Raw genomic sequence first — 19,902 nt, forward strand, 5'->3', positions numbered from 1 at the left:
ATGGATCACAGGGCCCCCAATGGAGGAGCTGGAGAAAGTACAAAAGGAGCTGAAGGGATCCACAACCCTATGGGTGGAACAACATTATGAACTAACCAGTACCCCGGAGCTCTTGACTCTAGCTGCATATCTATCAAAAGATGGCCTAGTCTGCCATCATTGGAAAGAGAGGCCCATTGGACATGCAAACTTTATATGCCCCAGTACAGGTGAACGCCAGGGCCAAAATAATGGGAATGGGTGGGTAGGGAAGTAGGGGGGAGGGTATGGGGGACTTTTGGGATAGCATTGGTAATGTAATCGAGGAAAATGTGTAATAAAAAAAAAGAAAAGAAAGGTCTGTTAAGCATCTACTGTGTGTTCTAAGTGGTAAATGAATTTCTCCTGTCTACAACACTCAAACATGCTATATGCATAACAATATTTACCAAAAGGATCTTACCTCTGACTGATCCTGGGTGTAGAGCTCTGTACAATGCCCAACTCTTATCATTGAGTTATTAACATAGATTATCATGTAATTTAACTTTATAATGTCCTTAACAATCAATTCAGTGGGATAGAATAAGTAAATCAAACTACAAAGGCAACTCTGACCCTTTTTTCACTTCTAGAGCAATTTCTGTCTTCCAGATCTAAACTATATTAAGTAGTGTCCCAGGGCTACAATTACACAAGTTGGGTTTTGGATACTGCCAGAACTTTTACTCAAAGAACCTATAGATGCCTTTGCATAAAATTTAGAAAAGAGAATCAAGTAAGAAATAGGTGTTATGGAGTATGTTTGAGTGGAAGCTGCATATGTTCCCAAAGAGTGATATGTACACTCACCTTTGGGAGAAAGACCCAGCTTCACCAAGCCTTCCAGTTCCCCAAGGGTTACTAATAATTTACATTCCACAGTGAAATCACTGATTTCAAGTGTAATACATATTAGTGGTGTTTTCCGTTACATAATTATATTGACTTCAGTAATGAGAGTTTCATCTCTTCAGTTTGTTCAGCATATTTTTAAAAGCATTAGCAGGGACTTTCTTATTTAGTAGTTGTGAAGATAATACATTTATATGGCCTGTTACTGGTTTTAAAGAAATGTAAATTCCCACATTATTCATAAAGTTTATTTTCTTCATTGCAATAATTAATTGCATTATTTTTATTTCTAAAAAGAGAATTGGGAAAAATTTTCAGGTAGTATCTGAAAAATCATAAAAACATAGCATTTCTCTGAAATAGAAAGAACTCATTCTAAATACAATGCTAAGTCCAGAGCTCAATGGTCGAGTGCTTACCTAGCATGCCTAAGTGCTGGATTTAATCCCCAATAGTGCAAAAAAAATCACAAATTTACATAATACATGGCTACTATAGAGAAAAATATTCTTTTACCTAAAGACTTCTTCAAATACTCTTCGTAAGAGGATACATACGCTATGCTGTTTGATAGAACATCCAACTTTACAAGTGCAATGATCTCAAAGTGGATCCTCTGGTAACTTTCCCAGAGACCTGGGAGAATAGGACCCGTGAGACACAGGTGGTTGATAAATGCTAATATGTCAAAGTACATAGGAGCAGGAAGTCCTGATGTGATACTGCATAGCAGGGTGAAATCAGACAAAAACAATGTACCTGCATGTCACACTCAGTAGAACAAAGGCTTTTGAATGTTTTAACCATAAACAAATGATAAGTGCCAAACTTGATTTAAATATTATACAATACACATGTGTACTAACACATCACCCTGTACCTTACAGTTTGTTTTGTGTCAATTCAAAAGTACATTTAATTTAAATAAAAATTCAAAATTACAAGCAATTATTCTATAGTCTTAGCTTGTTTTAAGTAACAATATAACTCATTTTAAAGGATTAAGTCCTATCCTGTCATCCTAGAAAGAAAAAAAAAAACAAAGAAGTAAACTGGCTTTTCTAGATGTTTAGCTATAGGCGGTCAAAAGCAAATCATGAGAAGAAAGTCCAACATAAGATAGGAAGAGAAACTCAAACCCGTCAGTAATCTAGGGAGAGAGCCAGTTTTCACTGTTCATCTAAGGAAACGTTACAGCATGGGGCATTAAAAATGTTATGTAAATGAATTTGCATTCGGTCCAGACTGGAACTATCAGACTGGGACATACAATCTGGATAGCCAGGTAGCAGTACTCAGTTTACATCATTGCATGTCCCTTTCCTAGGAATATCCAGTGTTCATTTTACTTTGTTGTTCTTTTTGTCACACAGTTACAGGAGAAGGTATGCAAAGAGGGGATGGGAAGATTTAAGAACCAGAGGATGCAAAGGAGTCCTGTACAGTGCTGTCTGCTGGACATGGCATGGTCCTTGTGCCTGTAAACTCACAGACACAGTAGCTATATGAGACTAGGCCAGTGAAAGTTCTATCACAGAGTGGGGAGGGGCATATAAGACCCCCAACTCTACTTGAAAGCTATAGACTTTAATGTCTACCCAGGACAGAGGAGTCATACTCCTCTCAGTGATGTAGCCACTAGTAAGTATCCTTGCTCCAGTAGTTAACCCCAACTCAGGCTCCTGCAGGCAACCCTAACTAAATACAGTGGGCACACACATATGAAAACAGGAGAGGGATTTTAAGGGAAGAAGAGGTCCTATGACTGGGAAAAGTAAATTAGAGGTTATTTGGGGGAAAAGTTGAGCAAAATACATTTATGTATATGCGTGACACCATAAAGGGGAATTTGAATGAAAATAAATTAGTTTAGGATGTTGAGACCAATGCATATTTAAACATTATTGTTTTGTAAGATAGAACAGAATTGAATGATTTTCAGTAAAGGTAGTTATCATTAACATTCAATTAACTTTTAAAAAATTATAAATATTATATAGTAACTAAGTTTCACTGTGAATTTTGTTACTATGAGTAGCCTTTACACATATACACTAAAAAATGTAATGAAAATTTTACCCATGTCACTTTGTAACACACAAAAATTGGATATAGTAGGACTGTACATAAGCAAAGACTGATTGTTCACGGGGAGGATGTGTAAGAGACTTCTCCACCAAGGACTTCGGTGGTTGCTGATACCCATTCATCATGGAGAGGACAGAGAGGGAAGTAAAGGGACAATCACAGAGGTCTAGACAGGCACAGAGACAGAGACAGACCTAAAGCATCATCTGTCTGAACAGAGTAAGAGTGAAGCTTCTCCTTAACAGAAGGTACTTTAAAAATTTAATAATTCAGATATATAAAATTATCCTACATGCTTTATAATGACACTTTAGATATATTGAATCCTAAATGGACTTTAATTAACTCAATTCTCTCCACCCAGAGATGATACAGAAGAAATAACATATTTCATTTTGTTAAAACACTGTCTATAGGGCCAGACACACACTTCCAGGCAGGTAGTATGCAATATGAGACTTGTGTCCTTGGTGTAATACCCCATGTCCTTATGGAGACTTTCCTTCCCTCCTGAGTAATTACTGAATCTCAGTCTGGACTGTGCAGTTTCTTAAACATTCATCATGCACATATTACATTCCCTCTGGAGAGAAATGCAGAACACCCTACTTACCCTCTAGATGACCCACTCATTTCTTAGGACTGTTCTAACGTTCCAGGTCTAGAATATTCTTGTCACAATTACTGCCCCCTGGATGTCATTAACTTCTCTAAGTTCCTCTAGGGTAGGACTGTGTCTTTCAAAGTTTCTGCTTTTTCTCCATCTGAGAGTGATTGCTGCAAAGCTTGTCCATGCTACCTTGTTTCTTCATCCTCCCATACCACTTAAAATCTGAAGCATACATATATTGAGGAGCAGAGCCAAACGTTAGGATTGGAACCCATAGATTATAAATTATCAAGAGCTTCAAGATGGCACTGACTGAGCTTGAGGGTCTTCTGAGAATGGGAAGTCTTTGACTCTACCATTGCACATCTACACATCTAAGACCCTTCACCCTATTCCAATGTCTCATCTTCTGATGAGTTTTAGTCAACAAGTGTGATCTCAAATGTCCAACATGGCCTGAATGATCTCATGTACAATAACTTATATTCACTTTCCAAACTGATATCCCGCCTCTCACCCTTCCCTCATCAGGATTCTCTGGAAACCATGGCTTTCTTCCAGTTGATAAATAGTGCTGTGGTCTTCACTGTCAGGTTTGTAACACTCTCGTGCAAACTGGTCTCCAATTCAGCTGCTCCTTTATCATGTGGCAGTTTATATGTTTTCTCTTACTGGTCCTCTGGTGACACAGATAGTGTATAGCTTGGTGCATATTAATATTCTCTTGGGTTAGACTTCCTCAGGGCACTCGGTTTGTACGTGAGTGCGTGAGTCACCCCCTCACTTTTGAATCAGGGTTTGTCACTGATGTGGAATGGGTACAGTTAGGTTAGCTGGCCACTGAGCCCCTGATTTTTCCTACCCTTGTCTTTCCAGTCCAAAGGATCATAAACACCTGCTACCAATCCTATTTTTCTATATGGCTTCTTGATGCCAAAGACAGGTCCTTGTGCTTACAAGGCAAGTACTCTAATATTCTAAGCTATTTCCACAGTCCAGAGGAATACTCTCGCTTTCTTCAAAGAATGCATCACTATCTGTAGCTACTCTGTAAATTTCCTACAGTTTTCCCTATTCATCCTACTTCATTCATGTTTATAACAATAAGGCCTTTCACAATGCCTGGCATAACAGGGTTGTCAGAATTGGGGAAGGAAAACTAGATTTTTCATACCTAGCAGAGTATCTGCCACTTTGAAAAATGAAGGAAATGTTTACTAAGATGTCTTTTGGTAAAATTAAAGCTGGGGCTAATTGAAAATTCTGTGGACAATTCTAAATAATAAACATATTTAAAGAAAAAATTAAAACTTGTAAACAGGACAAGTTTATTGAAAATAAATATCCATCTCTATTTTGAAATAGGATTTTAAGTGCCTTCTAACTGCACGTTCTAATTCCATTTAAAATGGTGTGAAAAGGCTCTGATTAACTACAAACTTCTGATGAAGAAATTTGACACTGTGAGATCTTGTATAGAGTACATTTGACCCTGTGCTCTATGTGCATTTGTTGAAACAACTTCCCCAATCAATATCCATTCTCCTTTAATTGTTTCTGTGTAACAAATACCATCATTCTACTTATTTTCCTACACATCACTTCTATTGACCTTTTGGGTCTGAGACTTTTATAAGAATATTTTATGTGACCTTCCTTCCTCTTTAATGATATTTTTAGACAGACTCTCATACAGCTTAGGCTGTCTTCAACATCACCATGTAGCTGAGGGTGACCTTGTGTATCTTGTCACTCTTCCTCTACCTCTAGGGTGCTAGGATGACAGATGTGTGCTACCAATGTCCAGTTTGTGTGATGCTGGGGATCAAACCCATGGCTTCATACAGGCTGAGCCAGCATTCTACCAATGTAATCTGTCCATAGTCCTCTCTTTGACAGACTTAAAATATCCAAAGCGTTGAAATAAGACAAAAATGTACTTCAAGAATTTATTATCTTTAGCCAAAGGTACTAACTAGTTTTATTTGCTTTAATAAATTTTGATATCATTACTAATACCATGAACTCTAATACTACAGGTGGGGTGTGCAGGTGGAGAGGAGAGGAGAGGAGAGGAGAGAAGGTTGTCAGATCTGATGACTAGGATAATGTTCAAACACATTCCCAAATCCTACCTTCCGGGTCTGAAGGCTGTTGGAAAGGAGGCTCTTCTTTTTCTTCGTGGCAGAATGACTTGTAATCAGGACAGCAGTCAGAGGTGTCCCGCTCACAGAAGCTGTCACAGTAACACAGTGCATTGGCCTCGTAGAACTGAGTGACACAGGTGTCATCTCTAGCTTCACAGCAGCCAAAGCGCCTACAGTATTCCCCTTGGAAAATGGCCCTTTTGTGCCGAGAACCTTCAAAAATGGTGTGATTTCTAGTGAATCTTGGCCTTGGTTCTGCTTCTCCTTGAGATAAATGAGTCTCAGCGCAGATGTCTGTCGTCAGAGAGAAGAAGATTAAGATCTTATATCCGGTCCACATTATTGTTTGTTGGTTCAGCTTCCTCTTTCAACTATACCTGATTCTTTTAGTCTTGGGTTTTTTTTCTCTGAAGCCTGATCAGTAACCATCAGGGTACCTCAGCCTGGACCTTGAGACTCATTCTTTACTGGAGCCTCTTATGGTTAAACATTAATCAAAAAAACTTTCAGTGTTTGCACAAGATAATACAAGTGTTAGAAATAGACTATTATAATTTATCTAAAGTTTAAAAAAAATGTATATCTCATACAATGTTTCAAAATTTATGTGATCATCAGAAAAAAAAAAGCAACCCACAAACAAACAAACAAAAACTACCTAAGATCTTAAGTATAAATGATGCATGTAGTATTGCTTGTTTTTCAGAACATCTAGGTTGCTAAATCTAAGAAAACAACCCCTGGTATAGGAATGTCCTGAAACATGGCTATAAAAGCACTAGCAAGGTACAGGGAATTCAGAAACCAAAAATAGAATTACTCATTTCACCTGCTTGCATGGTGACTGAACCCAGGCTCCTCCAATGTCACCTGCTGGGACCTGTCTCATGGACAGCATTCCTCTGAATCATCCGCACACAGGCAGGCTGGTTTCACCTCTTGTCTATACATCATTTACCTACCACAAGCATTTCAGTGTTTAGGCTTGCCAAAGCCCTAGTCAGCAAGAATCTTCTGACTTTGACCTGACTTCTCCCTACCCCAGTCTCTACCTAGAGTTAATGGGGGAACTGAACATTCTGGGAAGCATTTGTAGCCAAGAAAAGTCAAGTCTTCCTGCTATGCCGCTGTGGGGGGGAGGGAGCCATAAGACACACTCAGAGGTCAAGATGTCTGGTATTCTGTGAAGCTATGCGTTTACAGTGGATCTTGCCAGACTATATTTATTCATTAACTATAGTAACTGCCTTTGTGGGACAAATAACCAGAAGGCAATGAATCAGCAAGAGCGGCAAGATTAACTATGAAAGGATCTACCTTAGCAATCAGAGAGCTGAACTTCCATCCCCAAACAATGTACTGGTTCTGTGGCCTGTGGGTCACTATTTTCTTCTATATCCCATGGTTCCTCTCCTGAAAAACAAGGGTTCTTCCTCTTGGTGGCTAATTCATAACTGAGAACTGTCATCAATACATTCCCTGATCTTGCTCTGCCTTTGATTTGTCATTTTCTTCTTCATTATGGCACTTCCCTTGGATAGTGAACTCTTAGGTAAGGACAAGTGTAATTCTTTGTATATGTTTAAAAGACTCTTCACCACCTTGGTATCACTATCCTATCTCCTGTCGTTATGAGGTCCTTGATACTATCACTAGAACCTAATCACACTTGTGATTTTTATATTGAAGGACCTGAATCTTGTTTTCCAAAATGGCTAAATTCATTCACATTTCTACCAACAACATACAGTTCCTCTTTTCTCCATGTCATCACAAATATTTGCTATGTTTTGTCCGTTTGATCATAGCCATCCTAACAGATATGAGGTGACTCATGCTTTACTATTACTTACACAGCCATATCTCTAAATATATTTTCTGAATGTATTAACTACTTGTGTGTATTTTCCTGAGTAACATCTTTTGTCTTTCTGCACTGATTTTCCTTTTATTTTATCACAGTATTAAAGTATTTCTTCTATAAAATTTAATCCATGAATTAATTTTTCTTGGTGGATTTCATTATGATAATCCCATGTATGATTATCATGCACTTGCATTCTCCAAGTCCCCCTTTCTCCACTCACCTTCCTGCTACTCCCTTTCCTCTTTCTATATAGTCTCCTTGTACATTCATGCAGTGTGTGTGTGTGTGTGTGTGTGTGTGTGTGTGTGTGTGTGTGAAGTCCTTATTGGTGAAATCATAGAATATGTTTTTTAAAATGTTGACACACACCAATGTTAGGGAGCTTTTCAGAAGCAGATCTCAAGCAATGCCCTAAAAAAAATGGCCTTTAAATACCATGTGCTGCCAGCATGTGGAAAGGTTCTTTCTGGGACCCATATCAATACCATATCCCATGTTTAGTTCTGCAAAATAGAATAGACATAATTATCTTAATTACTTGCTTATGGCATTTTATTAAATACCTCAGTTTATCAATGTCTAGTAAGTACATATACTAGTACTTCAGATAATATCTTATTTTACCTATTACATGACCTCTAATTTAATGCTTTAAATTTTGTAAGAGAAACCCCATGCTGAAATGTGATGTACTTTCTACAAGGGCTTGACTCCCTTAAGTCAGTAGTTCTCAGCAGAGTGTAATTTCATTCTTGGGAGTTAGACAGAGTCTACGGAAATTTTAATGTTCTATCTGTGGAGATGCTGCTGGCATTTACTTAGTGGGTAGTAGATAGGGTCAACGCTAAGCATCCTGGTATACACAGAGTCTGTAAAGTGCTTCTTTTCAGTTTGAGCCTCTAGAACATTCAGACAAACCTCCAACAAGTGATTTCATCTTGAAAGTGACTAATGAAATAGTATGTATTTCCAGGGAGAACCACCTGTTCTCTGTGGTTTTCTTAGGGATTGATAGGGCTTTTTCAATGTAAGGCAAAGGGTTAGGAGTGTTTGGGGTGGGTGGGGGGACAGAAAGGTGGACCTGCTAAAATAACAGACCCGAGTGACTTACATTCTGTCAGTACTCATTTAATAAGTAAACATTTTTCACTGATTGGAAGTGTTTCTCAGTAATGGAGGCCAGGTAATGTGGACTCACCTCAGCATGGCAGGCTTCACCTCTATCTTGACAAGACGTCTAGGATAGATCATGAGTTGGTGAAGACTGGTTGGCCTGGAAAGATACCTAAAGCCTTGGAAGTAAAGGGATCTTTCCTCATATGTTGACTCTTCAGATATTGTTGTGGCCTATTTCTCCTCCACAGAATTGACTCAGTGTTGTAGAATGAAGAATTTTAGTGACTAAAGAAAACATATAGATGGTAGTACATGATCACATATGACATTTGCCGCTCTCTTTGATGATAGAGGTTATGACTATCATTCATATTTTGGTGTTTATGGTATGTATTTATTTTTATAAGCTAGGAATCAAGAGACTAATCAAGGTCACACAAAATATTTGCTCAGAGAACATCTTGCTACCCCATCTGTTCTTCTGTCTAAACATTTACTGTAGTCTCTTATCTGAAGCCTGACCTCCATCCATGACATCAGAAAAAAATTGTTCCGTGTGTCTATTTCCAAGCCAGTGTGATCTTTGAAGAAGAGAGAATATGGTGGAGGTGGGTGGCAGAGGTAGAGATCTAGGCAAGGATAATGAGTGTTGCTAATTGGCTAATTGTGTATTATAAAAGTGTTCAAGTGTTGAAAGAATTTTCTTGTGCAGAATTATGATCATTAATGTAAATCTGATGTTTAATTATACAATGCTGACTTAAAAAAAGAAAAATATTGAAAACTTCACAGACTAATCAGATGGAAGAGGGGATCTTACAGTGCAATTCTGGATGCTGGTTGAGGTCTGAGATTTTTGGCAGTCTTGTTCATAGACTTCTATTATCTCATTACTGTTAGATGGATGCGTTGGGTACTACTTTCCTCTTGTTTTTTCAACATCTTTTTCTATTTATGTACCCACACAGAGCTAGCTGTACAGTATGATGATTTGTGAAACTGCATATTTGGACAAACTAAATCATCAACACAGAAACTTCCAATAGACCAATATGAAGTATTCTTCTGAGCCTGGAAGGAAGAGAGACTCTCACTGAAGCCTTACCTCACCGTGTTCCAGGATTCCTACTTTTGATGAAAGGCCTACCAAAGAAACATTGTTTTCAGCCCTTTGCTTCATTGTGGACTATGAAGAGGTTTTTCAAATTCCATAATAACAATCCTCCAAAGAAGCCAGAAATGAAACACAAAATGAAGGGACATCCACAAAGGAAACGAGATAGAGACAAAGGCCAGGAGAGAGAAGGCCAGTGGCAACCTCTCTGCAGAAGGAGGCTGCACACACATATGAGTCAGAACCAAGTTTCATTTCAGAACTTGCATTCCAGTGTATTGGAATTGGAAGTAGTGGAGAAAACAAAGGCATTAATTCTAGAGGTTAAAAAAAATGTTTAATTAGTACTTCATTTCACAAGAAGCACTCGAAAAGAAGAACTAGGCTTGATATCTCAAACTAAACATACCCTGCACTTCCAGCGTTATAATGCTTTGAAGAAGGTAAATATTAGGCATTCAGTTTTACTCAAAAAATGTTGGGCAATGAGGATGTAGCTCATTAAGTAGAGCATGTGCCTGGTAACCAAAAGGCCCTGGGGAGGGCTCCCATCAAATACAGAAAAGCATGTTAATTTCAAATAAGTTCAAAATTCCATACCATGTAATGGTATGTGGATTAATGACCCTCATCCTTAAAAACAGGCCCAGGACACTCGAAAAACAAGCCTGTCAAGAAGCCATTTCAGTGCCTGCCCCCTAAGTTTTATTGCTGGGATATGTAAAATGTTTTCACAAGGGCACAGAGAGATGCTGAGAAGCTCTTCTGGTGGATATAAAGAAAATAACACCAAATAATATTACACACGAGTCTGTTTGCCATGCAATTTGTACACCAAGGAAAAGAATACAACACACAGCACACCTGCAGAACTCATTGGCCACATAACTGTATCTTGAATGACATGCAGTGTGAATGCTGGGGATGTCGAAAATCAAGAAGACATGCTTGGTTGTACTGTCACTCTTGTGTTCTATGTGACAGCTCATAGTTTGCCTGGAGTATCCATGAACTCTGCTTCTATACTAAAGTTCTAGAGGGACTGTCAGCCAAGGGAACTCATCTCTACCACCTCTTAGAGGTTTCTTATCTGGTGGTAAACCAGACCTTCTATCTAGTCACCCAGGTCTCAGAAGACACTGACTACATAAATAGTGGCATTGATCATTCAGATACAATACTGCCAAACTTGATCATGACTTACACACTCTCAACTTTTTCTTAACTCTGTAAATGGTAATGTTCTCTTAAAACATTCTCTTTTTCTCTTTTTTATTCAGCAGAGAATTTAGTTGACTCTAGTCAAAAAAATGTCATTTCTTTTAAATTTTGTATTTATTCATTAGCAATTTCATCCACACAATGTATCTTAAATATATCCACCCTCAACTCACCCCAATCTCCCTCTGCCCCAAACTAAGACTTCATGAGACAGAAAATTACCAAAATTTTGTAACAACACATTAATAAGGTCAAAATGATGTATTTAAAATATCAGCCCTTGATAGTGATGCCTGCAAGAGCCAAAAACACCTAACAAACGCCCCAACACCAGACAGAGTTGTTAAACACAAATGACTAAGAGACTGCCCAAGATGTAGTCTATTTCTGTTGTCCTTGGTTATTTGCAAGAGATAGAAAGTATGTCCATACTGCTAAAGATATGATGTATTTCAAAAACAGGGCCCAGAGACTCCTAAGCTAGAACTGATCTGAATGCCCCCCCCCTCCCTGAGGACCAGAAGACACCATGCAAGCTTCCAAAAGAGGGAAAAGACCAACAGTCCTACCCAGAAATATTGTCTATGGACCACATCAATGACCATCATGGCATGATAACCCTATGGGTGCAAAAGGGGCACACATATCTAGGCACTAATCGATTCCTCTCTAACTGGAGTTAAGATCTATTCAACAAGAAGGAGATGCCTGGTACCAGAAACCTAGATAGCCACTCTCTGCTATGAAATCATTGTTATTGGAAGAGAGTTTATAACCACTGGTTTATGAGAGCAGAATAATTCCTAACAATAAGCTACAAACATTTGTCTTTATAGCCACAGATTCATGAAATCTGGCCCCTCATCGAGGCAACTTTCTCTTTGCAGCAGTTGGAGACCACTGCAGGAAACCACAACCTATTTAAGTGTAGAGTTGTAAAACCCAGTCCCACTGGGTGCATCTACAAAACCCTTCCATACCAAAGACTCCAGAAACATTGTGTAAGGGGGTACAGAAAGATAACAAGAGACAGAGAGTCAGGACGTTTGCTATGGCATCATGTCTCCTAGTCACACTAGAAGCTAGACCCATAAATTCTCACCAACATGACCAGCCAAACCTGAGCTGAACAAGGATGATAACAACAAACATGCCAAACTTCACAGAGAAAAGCCCACAGACTTCAGTCCTACAGGAAAAACTAAATGGCAGCTGAGTAAACCTAGGAGTGGAAGAGGTAGTCCTCGTTAAGCAAGAACACACAAATTGATTGCCCAGTGCCAAAAAGCCATTCCTGAATAAACACAGAAGAAACATTATATGGCTTTAACTAGTTATATTTGAGAATATGTGTATATACAGATACATACATAAGTACAATAACAATAAAAAAGAGGCCATGAATTTGAAGGAGAGAGTTATATGGGAAGGCTTGGAGGGAGAAAAGAGAAGGGAGAAATGTTGTAATTAAATGATAATTCCCAAAGTCAACAACAAATGAATATTTTATCTGAAAACATAAACACAATACTCATTGTATAGACTGAGCCGAATATATTTAGGAATATATATGTATGTATGCAGGTTACAACAATTAATTTTCAAAGGTTATAAATTTGAAAGTGAATAAGAAGGGACATATAAAAAGGTTCAGGGGATGATATAATGTAATTACATTATAATCTCAAAAAAGGAAAGGGAAATGCATTTATTTATTTATTTATTTATTTATTTATTTATTTATTAACTTATTTACTTACTTTGGATAAAAATTTGTTACATACCTCAACCTGTCAGGGAACTCACAATCTCTTGACCCAAGCTCAAGTGCTGTGATAATAGATATGTAGCAACATACCTGCTAGACTGCTGTATTAAATAGACTGCCATGTCATCAAAATAAGAGGACAGATTCTATAATGGTAAGACTGGAGGTTAGAAGATGAGCTGGGAAAATACTGCAGTATTTGTGAAAAATAATGATAACCTTCCTTTGATAACTGATTGTAGAATGAAGAGACACAGTAAGGAGCTAAGGACTGTGAAAGTCACTTGGATCTGGCAGAAAAGGCACTGTAGTTACTAGAGTGAATTTTAGCTTCCTTGCATGAGTGGCTAGATAGTAGGTGTCAGTAGCTTAGAAAAAGCAATTTAAAGCAAAAATGAATGCAGTTTGCTATGTACCCAGTTTGACATTCCTCTGGTTTGTCCAGATGGAACAGTCTAATGAGAAACTCACTTATATCTTTGCTGGAGTATAGATGTGGGAGCTATCAGCATACAGTTGATACTGAAAGCTGTGGAATTGAATGGTGTTACCTGTTATCAGCCAGAACTGTCAGCAAGACATTAAAATGGTCTAAGTATGTTTATAAAAGTCAACTGCAAGGAAATGTATTTTAGTACCTCATGAGTGCTACTAAAATGTTTCATGATTCTTTCTTCAAATGATAAAAAAAAAAAATCCCAATGTACCTCATATATGTGTTTTTGAGAAACATTGTATAATAGAAGGGGTCTCAGCTTTGAATTCAAGCCCTCCTTACTAGCCATGAGACATTGATCAAGATAGTTAGATCCTAATAGACTTGACTACCTTAAGTAATGAAGTAGAAAGTATAAAGTAAAAACAGTAGAGATGCCTTGGAGAGTAAAAACAACACAGGTTAATGTGTTGAAAACATGCAGAAAATTCTGGAATTGCAAAAGGTCAGTTCGAAAGGCTCATATAAGATTCATGGGTTCTAAAGTCCAGAGACTGAGAAAATGACAAACTAAGATCCCCGATATACTTCATATAAATGACTTAAAGTCAAATAAAATATCTTCTTTCAATTAGGAAGCCCTTTTGAAGCATATATACAAAACTACATGAATTGATTCAGCTATCCCAATTCTTGTGCGCACCCTGACTCGCCAGCAAGAATGAAGCTGCAACAGGATCCTTCTGCACAAGTTTATTGGGAGAGCTTGATTGCAGAGGCGAAGAGACCCCAAGCCCAGAACTGGTGCTGCTTATATAGGCCTAGGAGAGGCNNGTCTCACACCCGGATTGGTTGTGCTTGGGTTATGCTTACCACCTCATTTGCATGCCTACATCTGATTGGTTAACTTCTCTCTCATCTGATTGGTTAACTTCTCTCTCATCTGATTGGTTAACTTCTCTCTCATCTGATGGGTTAACTTCTCTCTCATCTGATTGGTTAACTTCTCTCTCATCTGATTGGTTAATTTTGGTAATTCTCAAAACCTCATCTTGGCAAAAAAGCTTTACTGCCTATGTATGTGTGGTGGCCAGCAGAAGCCAGCACCACCCTGCAAGGGCACATGTGGCTTCCCACACCCAATGACGTCTATACATGAACAATTCTTATCAGCACCCAGTGTCACCGATCACTGACCCCTCATTTAAATGTCACACTGAGCAGCTTTGTGCACACAGAATTTCCACGGCATGGTTACTTTATTGAAAATATAGTTCATTGGTACCTCCAGATGCTTCAAATTCTTTTTATTTAGAAACTCATAGTCTCATTCCAAAACTACTAATCCAGTGATTTCACAGTAGCTTCAGTTTAGAATCCAGTAGGAAATGATATAATAAACTGTTAGGTCATACCCCCACACCCCAAGCAATTAAACCCCAAATGTATCTCAGGCACTGTGCTCAATCAGAGGATATATAGATGGATGAAATCTGTTCCTTGTACTTAAGGACCAGCCAGTGTGATTGGGAAAACAAGCTTATAAGCAAATCACAGGAACCAACCTCTGTTTTCTTCCAGGGATATTTAAAATAACATGCAGAATAATGCCCTATTCTTCCGGTGGAATTCGGGAGAGCAGCAGCAAGGAAGAGTTCAGAAGTAGCACTTCACATCCTTAGTGACCCTCAAGGTGAAGGCAGCTGAAAGGCAGCTCCTGGAGCACAAGCTGATGTATGTGTCAATCACTCTCTCATCATCTCTTTTCCCTATCAATTCCAGAGGTATAGACTCAGGCCTCCCTCAGCCTTGATTGATTATAACAAGCTGGATTCATTTTCTGAGAAAAATGAGTCACCATCCACAATTGTACATAATTATCCATTTTCACATCCTCTAATTTATAAAAGTTACCTTCACTCTCTATCCCATAAGCCTTGTCTTTCAGGCACTCACTTGCTACTTACCACACACATAGGGTTATCCATGGAGGTGATAAATTACCTCCAAAATGGTGCAGATGGCCCACTTCCTGTCCGTGAGTCTAGAAAACCAGTGAGTAAAATGCCCTAACACTGGCCTAACCATATCTAATGGTGATGGGTGATTTTAATTACAGTATAATTTTGTTCACTTACTGAGACTCCATAAATTGAAAGTGTATCTGATTAAAAGGCTCTGCACCAGATGTGTAATAGGCAGTCAGTATCTGCCACTTCCTCTAAATCGTTCTCTTGTTCTGCCCTCCCCTTCCTATCATTCTCCTTCAGATAATAAATGCATTGGGAAGAACTTATCAAATCTTAAATTCTAATCTCTGGTGGGTTATTATTATTCAGCAGCATCATGTGTCTCCTTTGTATAACCAAAGAGACTCTATATTCATGAGTGGTATCCTCGGGGTATTCATTTTCCATTTACTTATAAAGATGATGATAACAAGCCATTCAAAAGATGCTGTTTAATCAGAATAGAATGAGCAAGATGAGATGAGAGGCAGGATGAGATGGATGTATGTGGGCTGAGACAGGGGATGGCTCTGACCTGGACCAGAGTTCCTTGTTTTACCAGAAGCAGTTACCTTTCTGCGTAGTGTAATGATGGTAGGTTGTAAATCTTTCTTCCCCACCATAAGGTACCCACTATCATAGGCTTGAAATGATAAGTTGTTTTTAGCATTGTTATAATTAAAACCAGAGGAGAAAGAAGGAAGGAAACTGTTTTAATATCTCTCTCTCTCTCTCTCTCTCTCTCTCTCTCTCTCTCTCTCTCTCTCTCTCTCTCTCTCACACACACACACACACACACTCACACACACACACACACACACACACACACAAAGATATCAGAATGGATAAAGACCAATAGCTTTCTAAGATGTTTCAAAGTTATGGAAGAAGGAAGGAAGGAAGGAAGGAAGGAAGGAAGGAAGGAAGGAAGGAAGGAAGGAAGGAAGGAAGAGAGAAGAGGGAGAAGGAAGGAGAGAAGAGCTCATTTGGAGTGGAAAGACAGCCGACATCATGCACAGTGCTTACCTGTGGAAGGCAGGGCATCAAAACAGAGTCAGCTCTGGTGGTAATAGTCCTGACTCCAGGGAATCTGCCATTCTAAGACATGTCAGTTTTGTTAATTGCACTGCTTCCGTCTTTGTTATTTTGAGACATGAGTCTCACTATGTAGCCTTGGCAGAGGTCAGAAGAGGGGTAGGGTCCCCTAATGCTGGGGTGTCAGGTGGTTGTGAGCCACTCAAAGAGCAATGAGTGCTCTTAACCAGACTGTGTGTATGTGTGTGTGTGTGTGTGTGTGTGTGTGTGTGTGTGTGTGTGTCTGTGTTAAACAGAATCGTTTTGGACATTTTATAATTGGGCTGTTAATTCTTTTGTTAAGATTTTATGTCCAGAATAAATAATAAACAACACAACAAAAAGAGTATATTCCACTGTGAGAAATTACATCACATGCACTAGGAGAGATATGATCAGTAGAACAAACAGAAAAGAATAAGTGTTGGGTGGCTTGGGGGGCGTGGCACACTCCTTGAATCCCAGCACTCAGAAGGCAGAGGCAGGTGGATCTCTGTGAGTTCAAGACCAGTCTGGTCTATAGAGCAAGATCCAGGACAGCCAGAGCTACACCAAAACCATGTCTCAGAAAACAAACATACAACAACAAAAAACAAAAGAAAAAAGAAAAAGACACAGATTGTCTGAGTCCATGACTGTGGAATAAAGAATAAACTGTTTACCAGGAGTTGAGAGAGAGAAAGGGAAGAATGTGCTGTACAGATTTCCTGTAGGAGTGAGAAATATGTTTTGAAATCTTGAGATAAGGTTGCTCTAGTTTGTGAACATAGTAAATGCCAATAGTGTTTATCTTAAAGCGGTTAATTTTATGCTATGTGAGTTTTATCTCAATTAAAAAAAAAAAAAGCAAGGCATGGTGTTTCATACCTGTATTCCTGCTCTGGGGGCAATGTAGGAGGATTCAGGGTTCAAGATCGGCCTGAGCTAGAGAAACTCAGAAATACTAAGGGGCTTGGAGTTCAGTTGTAGAGCACTTGCCTTCTAATGGACCTAGATTCTATCCTAAGCACTGGGGGAAGAGGGAAGGGATTGTAAGAAACCAGTAAAAATGGACATACAAGGTGTTAGAAAAAATGATATATGTACAGATCTGAAAGCCCCAACAAGCCAGAAGGAAGGAGGTAGCAGCAGGTACAAGCAGGTTCCTTACTGTGAAACCTTGCTCTTCTCCAAACCCGAGTATCAACCAATGGGAGCAGTCCCTGTCTCAAGGCCCATCCCTGTTCTAATCCAAGAAGCCATTCTTCCAATGGTCACATTCCTCAGTCTTCTTGCCAGTCATCCTGTGCCCAGGCTGGGATGGGTGAGACGTACTCAAAGTCCGGCCCTTTATAGTGGAGGGCATGCAGGAACATTACAAGATCCTGGGGCAAGGGATCCTGTCGCAACACTCGGCACTCGGCACAGAGCGGGTTTGTTTCCTGAGTCACATCTGCTTTAGCTGCCTTCTCTGGTGTGTCCAGATGCTGAGGGGCTGCCTCAGCTATCCCATCTATCTTCTGGGCTGCTGTAGCCAACCCTTCCAGGCTGTCTTTAGTCAACTCTGAAGAGGGAGCTGTTGAGTCTATGAGCCCTGGGGTCAGGTCACCCTCACAGAGATCTAGCATACTCAGGCTTTCTTTGGCGCCCTGCGCAAGGTGCGGCCCTATTACTTTGACTTCCAAACCTACTGTAAAGGTCGCTGGGTGGGCCGCAGCTTGTTGCACGTCTTCAGCACCGTGTTCCGATCCCAACCACTGTCTTACTACGAGGCCGCTGTCCGGGCAGGACGCCTGCATCTCAACGAGGAACCAGTCCAGGACCTCAGCATCGTGCTCAAGGACAATGATTTCTTGCGGAACACAGTGCACAGACATGAGCCACCAGTCACAGCAGAGCCCATCCGCCTGCTAGCTGAGAACAACGATGTGGTTGTCATAGACAAGCCATCCTCCATTCCTGTGCACCCCTGTGGCCGCTTCCGACACAACACAGTCATCTTCATCCTAGGCAAGGAGCACCAACTGAAAGAGCTACACCCACTGCATATGCTGGACCGCCTCACCTCAGGAGTGCTCATGTTTGCGAAGACAGCTGCAGTCTCCGAGAAGATCCATGAGCAGGTTCGGGATCGGCAGCTGGAGGAGTATGTATGCCGGGTTGCAGGGGAGTTCCCTGACAAGGAGGTAATTTGTAAGGAACCCATCTTAGTGGTGTCTTACAAGGTAGGAGTGTGCCGTGTGTATCCCCGGGGCAAGCCTTGTGAGACTGTTCCAGAGGCTGAGCTACAATGGCCGTTCCAGTGTGGTACAGTGCCGACCACTTACAGGTCGCACTTATCAGATCCGAGTCCACCTCCAATTCCTGGGCCACCCCATTCTCAATGACCCCATCTACAATTCAACTGCCTGGGTTCCTTCTCGAGGCCAGGGTGGCCACATTCCAAAGATAGACGAGGAACTGCTCCGAGACCTGGTTGCAGGAAAAACATTTTTATATGACATCAATGAAATCCTCACCTACAACAATCCCATGTAAGGCTATGCGGACAAGAGGGAAGCACAGGAGACTTGGAATCAAGGAGACTTCAGTTTGGCTCTGGACTTGGCTTTCTCCTACAGGATATTCCTCTTAGAGTTCATGTGAGCTTTTGATCTTTTCTTACCGTTGCAACTTAGTTATAGATTGCATAATATATCAGCTTACCCCCACTCACATACATTATTATGTGAAAAATATCAACATTTTAAACCATACTAGGCTGGACATGTTCAAATAACTTCTTTCTTTCAGCCTTGTTTACAAAATTATGTGAACCTCATGATTGTATGTGTTCCCACTGAACTGAGTTTCAATTTAAGTCTCTAGCAGCTAACTGCTAAACAGGAATACACACACAACTGAACAATAGTATACCAACCTAAGAAAGGCTGAACTTAAAACTGACTCTAATACATTTCTGTCAATACAACATCTGTAGCATTATGAAGTCTGGATTAGTCATGTAACTTTTATATCACCAAATAACTATCTTATTTTCTGTTCCTAAAGTAATTGCACTGTGATTACTTTATAGTTGTTGATAATAGTATATTGGCTTTTTCTGTGTTTGTGTGACTGATGGCCTCCTTGGATAATTTTTCAAATACAACTTCTGATTTGAGTTTGAAACTTCACAACAAGGAAGAGGGTATCTAGTCATAAATAGCTAATGTTGATGGGGTGACTTCTTTGCTCTTTTGTGAGGGTATCCAAAAGATATTCTATTAAATGGTTTTGTAGTCCTCCTCCAAACAACTTAACATTAGTTTTGATTGTTGTATAGATCTATATTTTTAGTCTAGTATTTACTTGAAGTTATCACACATATTTCTTAACTATATTCTAAATATGTCCATTTTATATCTTAGTTATCTCAAACTTGGTATTTCTAAACTGAACTTACACTGTGCCTGTAGACAGACAGACAGACAGACACACACACACACACACACCTTCTATGCAACAGCATACATCAGGATAGGCTAGCCCTATTTTTAAGGAACAATAGCAACAAAGTTTAAAAGCACGCCATATAAAGTATTTTCCTAGCTCATACAA

At 39.5% G+C, this 19,902-nt stretch overlaps 1 protein-coding gene and 1 pseudogene across 1 annotated transcript in view; one reads left to right on the forward strand and one right to left on the reverse strand.

Annotated features, from left to right (window-relative positions):
• Positions 1 to 6,138, reverse strand: part of Tinag (tubulointerstitial nephritis antigen) — an 89,400-nt gene extending 83,262 nt beyond the window's left edge. Inside the window, exon 1 of the mRNA XM_021172721.1 lies at positions 5,707 to 6,138. Within this exon, the coding sequence (XP_021028380.1) occupies positions 5,707 to 6,058 (352 nt within the window). The 5' untranslated portion in view covers positions 6,059 to 6,138. The remainder of the gene's footprint in view (positions 1 to 5,706) is intronic.
• An 11,233-nt stretch (positions 6,139 to 17,371) lies between these two features.
• On the forward strand, positions 17,372 to 18,840 carry LOC110302370 (annotated as a pseudogene).
• The last annotated feature ends 1,062 nt before the right edge of the window (positions 18,841 to 19,902 follow it).

This window comes from Mus caroli, chromosome 9, assembly GCF_900094665.2.
Source record: "Mus caroli chromosome 9, CAROLI_EIJ_v1.1, whole genome shotgun sequence".
In the NCBI taxonomy this organism is placed as follows: Eukaryota; Metazoa; Chordata; class Mammalia; order Rodentia; family Muridae; genus Mus; species Mus caroli.